A 12743-nucleotide genomic window follows, 5' to 3' on the forward strand; every position below is an offset into this window, starting at 1 on the left:
TTGGAGTATCGGGGCTTCACAGACCATGAGAGTTCGTTTCTACTACTCCCTCCGTCCCAAAATATAAGAATTAGTTTGACCTCTGCACGTATGCCAACACACAACTTTGATTACTAATATGTTTAATTTTCTATTAGTAAAAATTATAAAAACTTGATATTTTGAAAATATTTATCAAAACAAATCAAACAATATCTTATATGCTAATATTTGTATTTATATATTATTAAAAAAAATATGGTCAAAGCAAGATAAGTGAATAGTATCAATTAGTCAAAATAGCTCTTATAAAATGGGACCGAAGGAAAGGAGTATATCCTAAATAATTAATGCGATTTCCTCCCCACCTGTAAATTTGTCAAAGAAACACTCAATTGTTTGTTAAGACTTTTCTTTGCTTAAAATTTTCTCAATCTCAATTCATACTTGTAAAGCTCTCACTTTCAAACAAGTTGATTTGCAACCCCATCTTTGCAAGATGGATTAAGTGCAATACAAATGGTGTTACTCAAGCTACGCAAGATTAGTTGCTTGTGGCAAAAGTTATAGGGATAGTTAGTTGAGCTTCTATAATTAGGATGATTTCATTGATTTGAGTGAAACAAAAAACAGAAAAAGAAAAAAAAAACAAAAAAAAAAAAACAAATATACCTTATCTATAATTAGGATGATTTCATTGATACTGGCAGATAGACTGGACACAACCCGGACACTAATGTCGACACTGATAATAATTTGAGAAAATGACACAATTCAATGTAATTATAAGTGTCGGTGTCTGACACTGATGCATGTCCGACACCGGGACACGCCTAATCCGAGGAGCGTCTGTGCTATCTAGGTGATATCAAAAGTCAAAACAACCTATCCTAAGAAAGTAAAATGAGGAAACCTGCAGTACAAAAACACACTGTGGAATTGATATTATAAGTACAAATGTTGTTGAACAATCCTATAATATATGGTTTCACACATATTGACATATATATACTCTATACAATCAACAATAGAATCAACTGGTGGACAAACCAGGAAATTTCAATACAAACAGATACTAATGTCCCTCATATAGTTGTATAACACATATACAATTTTATAGCTCAATTGAATGTATTTAGTTTAATACATAAAGATATGTTTGCATCTCATCAAATCTGTTGATTATCATTTAGATGCTTTAGGTCCTTTGGTCGGAATAGCCGCCGCAGACATCACACGCAAGCGGCGTGCAATTTCTGTAAAAGATGGCCTGACTGCAGGATTAGGTGCCCAACACTGCTCCATTAGTGTTCTCCATTCTAGATCGCAATAACCTGGGATTGTTGGTCTTAATGTGTTGTTCACAATACCTCCTGTATGAGAGTGAGCGAGAGAATGAGTGAAAGTAAAGAATTTGAATAGAAACAAATATGGAAAAAGCTATGAAGCACGGACACGACCCTGACATGTGTTGACACCGATAATTATTTGAGAAAGTAAAATATTTGAATGTAACCACATGTGTCGGTGTTGTGCCAGTGTTGGATAATGAACATGTTTGACATCGAACATCTATCAATGCTATGAAAGTACAATTGATGCAACCTAGTATTTAGAAGATTCAACACAACTAGAATCAAAGTTATTTAAAGAGGTTGTCAAAGAGAACAGTACCTATGATTGCACCATAGTGCATATTAGCATATGGCTCCTCCCCAGTAAGAATCTCCCATAATACAATGCCAAAGGAGAATACATCAACCTAAACATTTGGCAAGATAGCATTAGTCACCAAGGCTTCATAAATCACAATTAATGAGATAGACCTATGCTGTTTTGACACAAAATGTGGAATCTCTCGACAACAATTGGATGGTTAACACATATTTAAAATGTGTTAATCATCCAAATTATCGAAATTTGTTGACAAAAATGTGTATGAAAATGTCATTTATGAATGAGATAAGGAGGGAGGGACATCAAAGGACAATAATCAACCAAACAGCACTGTAAATTATGGTTATCATTTTTATTTTATTCGATGCTTAGGCTGGTGCCAATTAAGTAAACTTGAATTAACTTGTTGGCAATTTCATTGATTGTCGTTACTAATAGTATTTCTTTATCCGGAATTGGTAGTATATTAGTTATGTTTGTATTTTCTCCTACACTGAGATTTGAACAACAATATGTTTAACTCTTTCAACTCTTAGCTCAAACTAGTTGAGCTACCAACGCTCCTTCATTGTTACTAATAGTGATTCTAAATTTCAACCGATGATGTTAAACTTTACCTTTTCTGAAACCTTATTGCTGCTCCCATTCAGCAGCTCTGGTGCCATCCAAGGTAGAGTTCCACGCACACCACCAGTCACCAGGGTATTCCGCTTAATTTTTGACAGGCCAAAATCACCAACCTGATGAAAATAAAGTTTCATCAATATTGTCAAAATATCGACGACAGAGTTTAATAGAATCAATAATCACCAACACATGAATAAATACCTTGCATATTGGCCGTAAAGGATCCTTCATGTTCACAAGCAAATTGTCACATTTCAAGTCAAAATGAACAATATTTTTTGCATGTAAATACTCCATTCCGAAAGCTGCATCCATGGCAATTATCAGCCTCTTGCGGCGATCAAGATACCTGTATAAAACCATGATAAGATCATGCAAACATCCCTTCAACAATTTTCTTGATGATAAAATAGTTAATGATATCTAAAGATTACAACACTTAGTAAATGTTACAGCTTTAATTGAAGGGTTTAATACATATACACCGCCAGTGTAAATATTTTTTCCATTGTCAGTCAATCATAATCGTTAGATCATTAGAAAACATTCGACTTTGATCATAACTACTTTTAAAGTCAGACATGATTGATTGTGATTTACCTACTGTTCTAAACTTTTTACATTGACTGCGTATCAAAATTAAACTCTTCATCGAATGATAAGCTACTTAATAGAAATGCTATAACTTAGTAGGATGGATGCATTACCTATCCTTACGTAGCAAAACATGCCGAAGAGAACCATCGACCATGAACTCAGTAACAGTGGCCATTGTTCCTCCTGGTCCATCTTGAACTACCCCATAAAATGCCACCACATTAGGATGATGAAGCTTGGAAAGTATGTCCGCTTCCCGCCAAAACTCTATGGTCTAAAAGTGGACATGAATTTCATCCATATAAGTGATTTTAATAAATGATTAGCATGACATGTAAAAGAAAAAGGAACAAAAGTCACTCCATGTGATTTATAGGCAAGTTACCAGTCTTTCTTGTTCTGAAGACCGACCGGAGAAACAACTTTTCTTTATTCTTTTAATTGCAACATCTGATCCCCGCCATTTTCCATGATACACAGTCCCAAAGGTACCAGAACCGAGTTCTCTCAGCTCTTCAAGATCCGCATTCATTATGATCTGTCATTTGCATCATAAATATTATATGTAATGTAATAAGTATTAGAAAATATTAACTTCAATTTTATAATGTTACAGAAAAAAAGGCCGTTAAGCCCCCAAGCCATCATCTAGTACAGATATTCTTGAAACCATCATTGTCGGAACTAATTTGTACAGAAAATGCCATAGTTATGCTTCTGAAGAGTGATACTAACTTTTTTGAAAAATTAGTAGATTTTGTAGAAAAGGCACATATAATGCATGAGAGATTTTCTCCATTTCTCAAGAGAATGAAAGGCTTCATTACTATAGTTTTGGATGAATAAATACTCAAAAAATGTCACCAATTGTGAAAATGTGTGATTTTATATCATTTATACATAAAAATATAGTAATTGAGCTATGCATTTCTTTTCAGAAATGGAGAAGATCGATACTCATAATGCATCAGCACTGAAGAACTACGATACATCAAAGTATGATTTTACCTGCAAAGTACTAATATCAAACTCCCCAAAAATAGTATCTGGAGCGACAACCACATCCCTTGTCTCACTATTGTCATCCTACACTCAGTCCATCAAAGGATTTGTCAGCAAAACAAAAAATATATGTGCAGTTTCATAAGATAAAGAACCTTTAAAAACATACCTGATATTCATACTCCGTTGGTCTTATGTTTTCCACTGTTGTGCTGACGTTCTTATTTCCGTTTCCCTTAAGTTCAGAAGGGTTATTTTCTGGTTTAAAAACAACAGCCTCGGTTTTAGTGGTTGCAGGTAAAATTTTCTGATTTTCATCTCCAAAATTTAGGTGGGAATGGGATTCCTTGGGTCCTGTCAGAATAACACTCTCGGCTGGTAGAGGAGCAGAATGCTGTAACATACTATCCCCTTCTTTTACTTTACTTACAGGAGATGAAAAACCGAGATTATCCTGATCAATTAGAGAAACATTATTATCGAACCCCTCATGAGCCAACTTCTGAAAATATGACCAACTTTTAGGCTCATGATTGTCCATTTTTAAGCTCAAACCGGCTCTATCAGCTGGTAATGGACTAATGTTTGCGGAATCTTCAGAATGAGCTGCTTTCGAGAACATATCATAAAGGAAATCACGCGGAAACCTGTCTTCAATGTCGATCAGAATGTCACCCTGAGAAGGTTTGGATTTAGCATCAAGAGGTTCCCTTGTAGGAACATCAGACAAATTGTTATCTTGAAGTTTAGATGCTAGATTCACATTTTGTTCAACAGAAGGAACTCGGCGAAATGCAAGACGCTCACTGCCCTTGGTTTCATCAACTTGAAGAACTTTAGGACTACCTTTGGAGACATTTGTCTCATTTTCAGAAATTTTGTTATCTGATAATACCCGCTTCAAATCAGAATCCACAAGCTGATATAACTTTGAGTTTGCCTGACTTGTTGTATCAGGCAAATGTTTGTTGATGATATGGCTATCCGCACGCAAGGGCTTTGCTGATGAGTTTGATGCTGTATTCAGATTTGACAGATTCTCGTTGTGCAACATGTCGTTGGATTCATTAACTGAATTCATGTGGTTCAAATCAGAAAGTAAATCTGACATGAGTAAGTGAGAACCATATGCATCATCTGACTTTGCGGACCGGTTCAGCAAATCTGCTTGCTCCCTAGGAAAAATTCTCTCTGAATAATAGACTCTATTAGGAAGTGGAGGTGGTTCAAGGCAACTGAAATCAATTACATTGGACTCGGCATCAACAAGAGCACGACTGAATGCATCTGCCGATGCAGTATAGAAGTCATCTTCACCCGGTCTTGAAATTTGTGGATTCAGAGCTTCTGATACAGCAGCTGGAATCTTGTTTTCTAATGGCAGCGCAGGATGGAGTGCTTCTGATACAGCAGCTGGAATTGGTGCCTCTGATAAGTTACCTTGCAAACTTCCCTCAAATGGATGTGAAGGAAGAGAATATGGTGCTTCTGTTGATAAAACTTTTACTCGATCATTCGCTGTATGAATGACATTATCACCTTTTCTTTGTACTTTCAACTCACTGGATGCTTGTCCTTCGCTCACCGTTCCTTGGTTCACAAGACCATGAGTAGGCAAAGAAACCGGAACCTCTCCTAGATTGCGAGCCGAACTGCTAGAAGGAAAAGGGCCATTGTGTATTGGATATTGACTAGTTCCACCTTGTTGAATGATCGGATCCTCATAAAAGAACGGATAGGCTTCATAAGCATTTGAGGATGTTGGTAGCACTGGTTGGGAAGACTGATTTGTCAATACCGAGTTAACACTGCGAGTCAAGGAAGAACTGCCGACACCATATGATTCTACCACGGCTCTTTTAGTCTCCTTGTCAATATTTTGTCTGTCTAGCTCCTGTATACTATTAGAACTTCCGGCACATCGAAGGATAGAGTTGCTTCTTGATTCCATGCCCATGCCATTAATAGCAACTACATATTGGATTTCAGAATCTCCACCATCCATGCTACCTAGACCAAACTGACTCTCGTCCAAATCATTTATCGAGAACAGGAACATCCTAAGCTTCAAGGATCCTCGACTTCTTTGTAGGTCATGACATTCCTCCATCATATTCCGAAGATCCTCATCGGACGATACTGAAACTAGGGCGTCAAGATCTTCTCCAGGGAGCTGATACTTTATTGCATGAGTATCATTATAGATTGATGATATTTTCTGCAAAAGTTCCGGCCAACTTATGTCCTTTCTTATACTAATAATCCGTGTTTCACCACCGACATATCTAAGCTTTCCGTCACTTGGCCGTGGTAATATTCTGCCACCAAAGCTGCATAGAATCTTCATCTTCAATGATAAGCTGTCAGAACCTCCAGAAGAGGAAATACCATGAAGGACTCGGTTATTGTCTTGATTAGACGACGATCTAGGAATTGATCGAGCCGAGCCATAATTACTTCTTTCCTGATGTAAAACAGAATTCCTTCTGTCAAACTCTTTCGGAACATTTTCAATATTTGCGAGCATAGAAATATCAGAACCACTTTCAGATCCTGGATGACCTAAAATTCCTTTCAAGTCCATAGACCCTGTCGCATAATTAGGTTCGCCGACAACATTTGGAAATGAAGGCTTCTTGACATTCACCCTATCCCTCATAAACTCAAGAGCGAATTCCTCACCGGTCTGTATGGAGAAATTATGTACAGGTTTATTTTCTGGCATGTTGAAGGAAGGAGGAGGCCTTGTATTGGTATGCATTCCCTCCAAATGATCTTGCAGGACCGGTTGCGGTGCAGAATGGTATTCCTCGTTTCGAGGTTCCATGGAATTGTATTGATGTTTCTGCATTCTTGATTGTATAATCAAAGCATCATTTGTAATGTTGAATGCAGGAGTTTACTACAATGCCACAGTACTGAGAAGACATTAACCATCCTAACGAAACTATTACTACCAATTCAATTTCCAAATCCCTTTGATAAGATTACTAATTTTTTTTAAAAGTCAAAAATTTTCAGCTTTTTATCCATAGCAATGAGTTGGAGAGAAGCTTTTATGTCACCAAAATCAATGCATGAAGAAGCTTCCACAATCCTCGGAACTCTCAAGACTAAGTACTTGATTTGATGATCAAATTATCATCAAAATGTCACCCTGTAAGAATGATGAAATTTAGAAACTTTAGAATGAGATACAAAATAGAACAGATTACTAGAACAATAAATGATATAATCGATTAGAAAAATTTATCATCAACGATCGAGCTATTTGGAACTAAAATCCCAAATACACCAACATACGATCAACAAATTCATTTACCTTGCGATTAAATGTAAAGAAAAATATAGTCTTAATCTCTTATAATTGCTTGAAGTATACAAAATCTCATAAATTTCTCTCAAACTTTTAAGGTTGAGGATGCTTTGGATATGAGATTATTCCTTCATGATCTTCATTTAGTTAGTAATCAGACACTAAAGTACATATTTCTTTCAACCCCTGGTTCATTGCATAAGTACTTTTAACTTCATACTCTAAATCAGGGTTTTAAATAAAGGTCTGTGACCGTGATCTACGCCACGACATAACAATTTTTAATGTTGCCAAAACTGCAACGCGACTGCAATTGATACTGCACTAATCGCATTTTCCCACAATTCTTTAAAATATCAAGGATCGGGATGCGGCCGCAATATTACCACAACCACTATTTAGAACCATTGCCTAAAGTACTAAGAATAAGAAAAGGATTTATAAAATGGATCAGTGTTCTAAAATATCAAAATTTCATCATATAATTGGCATCATTCAGGTCTCGAGTTTGAATTCTCCCGTTGCCACTTTATGTGTTGGGCCGGTCCATACAAAGCAAAAACTCTGGCTTTAAATGGCCCCTCCCGCTAGTGGACAGTGAGATCGGTGTTTCTCAAATTAGTCGGTATTTGAACCAGATACCGAGTCTTCAAAAAAGAAATTGGCATCAACCAAAATAATTGGTAATTTACAAAACCATTTGCAGTGAAGCAAAACACTAGATCAACCAGAAAAATATAAGGGGAGAGAAGATATTACACATCATTCTTACACCAAACCAAATCACGAGTTTACCAAGTAGGTTAACTCGATTGGTGAGCTAAGAGACACAGAAAAAATTTAAGCATGAGGACCAGAATTCGAACCCTGATAACTAACATAACAACTTACTAAACGTTTGTCTATCAAAAAAATAAGAAAAACCAAATCACATGCAGAAAATACGAAATATAATAATTCAACAAATAATTTAAGTCATAACTTAACCACCTAACTAAAGGATCCATAAATAAAAATATCAATTCTGGTCAACTCTCATCAGAATTATGGAATCCAAAATTCACCAAACTAAAGGGTCCTAACTTCAAACCTTTCCCAATCAAAACACAGTACATATTATCATAATTTCATAAATCAAACATGATTTAACTAACAAAATTAGATTAAAATCACAAAAGATCAAATAAAAGCTAGATCAAGCAGAAAATTTAACAGAATTATTATATATATATACCTGATTGATGATGTAATTCAAGAAGGTTTCAGAGTAACAGCCATGGATTAGTATCTTGAAAAAAAGCAAGAAAAAAAAGAGTGTAAATATCTGAAAAAGGAAACAAAAAGGAATCAAACTTTGTTTGTCTATCCCATGTTTTTTATCTTTTTTTTTCTTTGAAGTTGCAAATAATATGAATCTACTTGTAATTGAATGATACTTTTGGAACAAAATGACAGCACAGCACAATACACGCACACAGATACTTTCTCTCTCTCTTCTGTCTGTCACACACAGTCACAGAGACAAACACTTTTGTTTCTCTCTCTCTATATATCTGTTGTGGATTGTTGAACTTGAAGCTAATGTTTGTGTTTTGTTGTGGAATAATAAAATAAAGTAAATTATTAGATTTTTTTTTAAGAAGCCAAAAGAAAATTTTGATTGGGTATTCTGTAAAAAAAATAAAAAATAGTATTTAAATTTAATTTTAAAATAAATTAACATGATATAGTAAGTATTAAATTTGATCTAATGGTATGAGATTTTAATACTCTCTTTATCCCAATTTGATTGACACTGTTATGTATTATTCACACATGTTGTTTTGATCTTATTTTTTTACTAATAAATAAAAATAAATATTAACATAAAAGATGTTGTTTAATTCGTCTCGATGAATGTTTTCAAAATATCAAATTTTTATAATTTTTACTATTATACAATTAAAAATATTAATCGTCAAAGTTATGCATCGGCATACGTGAAACAGTCAATTGTGTCAATCAAATTGGAACGATGAACTAATATGATAGAGATTTTGGATTCGATCATTAGCTGTAAATTAAAAAATTAACATATACGGTATAATATTAAATTTTGTCTTCGGCATATCCATATTTTAACTAATTTTAAAGTAGTGTACTGGTGGGATGAGAAAATAATTGTTGCCTTGTTGGCTTGTTGTATTGTGTCAGTAAAATTGTCAAAAACGGGAGAATACAAAGACATATGTTCCTCTTTTATAAATTATTATTATTAGTAGTAGCATTATTTTATTTTTACTCAATTATTAGTATTATTCTTCCGAGTACAGTATTTCTTATTACTCGTTAATTGATAAAAATAAAAATAAATAAAAAGAATTTATTTTCATCATCAGTTGAATCTGGTTCGGGGATTAGTTCTGGCATCAAGTGATTTCAGTCTCCCTCCCGATCGTAGTTGCGGAGGATCGAACTACTGTCCTCTCTACCAAATATTTCACTTATTCATTTTAAAGATGAAATTCTAATTACTATATTATTTGGCAAAATAAAATAAAACCAAATTATATGCCGTAGAAATTAATTGAAATTTGTTTGTATTTTAAATCATAGAATTTTAACTGTTTTGTTTATTATTACAAATTAAAGAGAGTATTCATTTGGTAATATAGAATTCTCGAATATTTTCACACTGAATTATTGGCAATTTATCATCGTCTAGTCTTATCTTGGTAGTTGGATATCAAAGAGCTTTTGGATAATGTTTGGATGTAGCTATTATTTATAATATCAAGAATCTCTTTGATAAGTATTGAAGGGTTAGAGTTATTCATATCTTTGAGAGGGCAATACATGTGTAGACTATTTAGTCAAACTTGGAACACATAGTTTATTCTTCTATAGTTATTCCACCTAATGGAATGAGTTTCATTTTACTAGCCGATGCTAGTGGGACTTTATTTTCTAGATAGTTTGTTGTTTGTTTTCTCCTTTTTTTTTCCCTCCTTATACCATAAACAACAAAAAATAAAATAAAATAAAAAAGAGACAGTGGGGGAGAGAATATTTAATATTTATTTATGTCAAATGCTAACTAGTGCCTCAGGATACTCTTCAAGACCTTAAATATTACTCTCTTTGACCTCATGTGTAAGCAAAAATACATTTTTTTAGATTTATTTGAAAAGTGATGTATTTGGTCTATATTTTAGAATTAATACATCTGTTTTCCAATGAATCTAAAAAGGCTACTTTTACTTACATATGAGGCCGTAGGGAGTACGTTTTTATAGAATTTTTATGAAAATAGTAAAGTCAATGCATTGCAAATTGTAGTGTTTAATGTTTTGAATAAAAAATTTATTTTTAGAGAGGACAACACATGTGTAGACTATTTAGCCAAACTTGGAACACATAATCGTAAAGTTTGTTCTTCTATATATAGCTATTCACCTAATAGAATGAGGCTCTGGGACACTCGTTAGCAAGACCCTTTATTAATCTATTTTTTTATTAATTTTTTATTTTTTTATTAATTTGAGAAAAGTAAGTCTGTTGATGCTAATTCCACTTGTCATCTTTTTATAAGCGCTCTTCTTTCATCTTTGTCACAACAATTTTTATTTTATTTGTTTTTTTTACAAAATTTGTCACATCAATTTGGTAGCTTATAATGTTGTTTTTATTTTATTTTCATATATTTCTTTCGCAAGATATAATTCTATTTAAAGCAAGTTGAATACTAAATATAAATATTTTTTTAAGCTAAGATTTGAAGATTAATTTGTCACCTTAAGTCACTATGTTCGATCTAGTGGTGAAGGGTTTGAGTAATACTTCTTCCGCTCCAAAATATAAGGAAAATTTTATCAAAGAAAATTGATGTATTTAGTTTAAATTTGGACTAAATACATGAACTTTGTTTGACCAATTTTCCGTTATATTTTTGGGCAGAGAGTGTAACGCCCCAAAAATTAGAATTCATTTTATTTAATTATTTAGTTATTGTGTTGTTGATTGACGATGTTTATTTAATTATTTTGTGTGACGAATAATTAAATGGTTGATAAATAAAGATAACGATGTTGCTAATTAGAAAATAAATATTAAAAAAAATAAGTAGAAAATAAAATAAAGAGGTGTTGGGAGCATAGATGGAGTGTAGATAGGAAAATGGTAGAGAAAGGAATAAAGAAGAAGAAACACAATTTTAATTCCCATTAAATCATTTTAAAAAATAATAATGCTATTGTCCCTTGAAATTAAATGGTTTAAAGGGTGGTGAAGTTGAGAAGAGTTAGCATACTGATACAAACAAAAGAAAACAAACATAAAAAATAGTGCTACTGGGTGGGAGAAAAGAGAAAGAGCTCATGGGAGAGTGAAGAGAAGCAAAAGAAGAAAAATTTTAACCTCAATTTAGGGAGTTCACTGCAATCCAAGTAAGAGAGTTTTATACTTTTGAAATTCTAAATTCAATAGGAATACTTGATGTATTTATTATGTGTGTGTTTAAGTTGTTGCTCTTATGCATGTGATGTTGTTGTTGTTTGAATTTACTTGAATTTAAAATTCGAATTTTACTATGATGACGATGATGATGTGCTTTGTTACTTGGATAAAATCGTGTCTTATTTGTTACTGATTCTGAGTGAGTTTTGTTGAGTTCATCCATGGTGTTTTGTTAAGTTATAAAAAGAAAAATAACAACTTTATTTGAAATATGAATTTTGAGTTGTTAATTCACAAGTTGAGTCTTTATATGGATTTAAATGTCCTAATCGATTTGTGAACGTGTCTGCAAAGCTTTTAAACTTTTGGGAATCAGTTAGGATCGTCCCCTTTGAATTTTAAACAAGAAACCGATAGCAAAACTTGAAAGTTAGAACCAACTCTACTTCTTTCTTTTTGCGTACGATTCGATCGCCGATTGTAAAAACTAAAACCGGACATCTTTCTAAAATTGAATGACGATCAAACGGCATAAAGAATGTCGAGTTGCCTTGAGTATTGAGGGAGATATGGCCGGGTCGGGTAACCGGGTCACACGACCCGTTCTGCATACAACGGCTATAAGAGACGTTGAACAAAAGCGCGTAACCACGCCCAGTTGCGCATCTGGCGCGTGCGAAGCCAAGGAGGATCCGGTTTTAAAAATTGTTTTTACAGTTGAATAGTAAATTATTTTCTTGAAATTTTGGTACCACTTTGGGGATTTTTGGACACTCGTAGCTATTTTTAATTAATTATTTGGAGTAAAAAGGTGATTAAAAAAATTATAATTTTATAAAAGTTTCCCAAAAGTTTATGTAGAGTATTTTGAATATTTTGGAATCTTCTGGTGTACTTCATTCTCTCTGGTTTTGTGTCTTCCTAATAACTTGAATTTATTAATTAAATTGATTCAAAATTCGTACGTTTCGTCGGTAAACTAAATCAAGATGGTTTGGGTTAGGGGTACTGTTAAAAAGGAGTAATAGGCTGCTGTTTTGGAGAGGACTGAATGGTTAATTGAGTTATGAAGTTTTATTTGGTGTTGTAATCAAAGTTGCTAATAATTGTT

At 33.5% G+C, this 12743-nt stretch overlaps 1 protein-coding gene across 1 annotated transcript; it reads right to left on the reverse strand.

The window, feature by feature from the left end:
- Positions 1–898: 898 nt before the first annotated feature.
- LOC123893918 lies at positions 899–8820 on the reverse strand. Its single transcript, XM_045943747.1, has 9 exons — positions 8433–8820; positions 4052–7039; positions 3889–3966; positions 3266–3418; positions 2991–3154; positions 2485–2632; positions 2274–2396; positions 1654–1741; positions 899–1352 (listed from the first exon to the last, which is right to left on the reverse strand). The coding sequence occupies exons 2-9, from the start codon at positions 6731–6733 to the stop codon at positions 1165–1167; spliced, it is 3624 nt and encodes a 1207-aa protein (XP_045799703.1). The 5' UTR covers positions 6734–7039; positions 8433–8820; the 3' UTR covers positions 899–1164.
- Between the last annotated feature and the right edge of the window lie 3923 nt (positions 8821–12743).

The sequence above is a fragment of the Trifolium pratense genome, linkage group LG7 (assembly GCF_020283565.1).
Source record: "Trifolium pratense cultivar HEN17-A07 linkage group LG7, ARS_RC_1.1, whole genome shotgun sequence".
NCBI classification, from domain to species: Eukaryota; Viridiplantae; Streptophyta; class Magnoliopsida; order Fabales; family Fabaceae; genus Trifolium; species Trifolium pratense.

Excerpts from the sequence above, each read along its gene's own strand:
- LOC123893918 (XM_045943747.1), bottom strand. The coding sequence starts at position 6,733 with ATGCAGAAACATCAATACAATTCCATGGAACCTCGAAACGAGGAATAC. Across the intron at positions 1,742-2,273 it reads GCAATAAGGTTTCAGAAAAG|GTTGATGTATTCTCCTTTGG; the intron begins GTAAAGTTTAAC and ends CCAAATGTTTAG. Across the intron at positions 1,353-1,653 it reads GCACTATGGTGCAATCATAG|GAGGTATTGTGAACAACACA; the intron begins GTACTGTTCTCT and ends ACTCTCATACAG.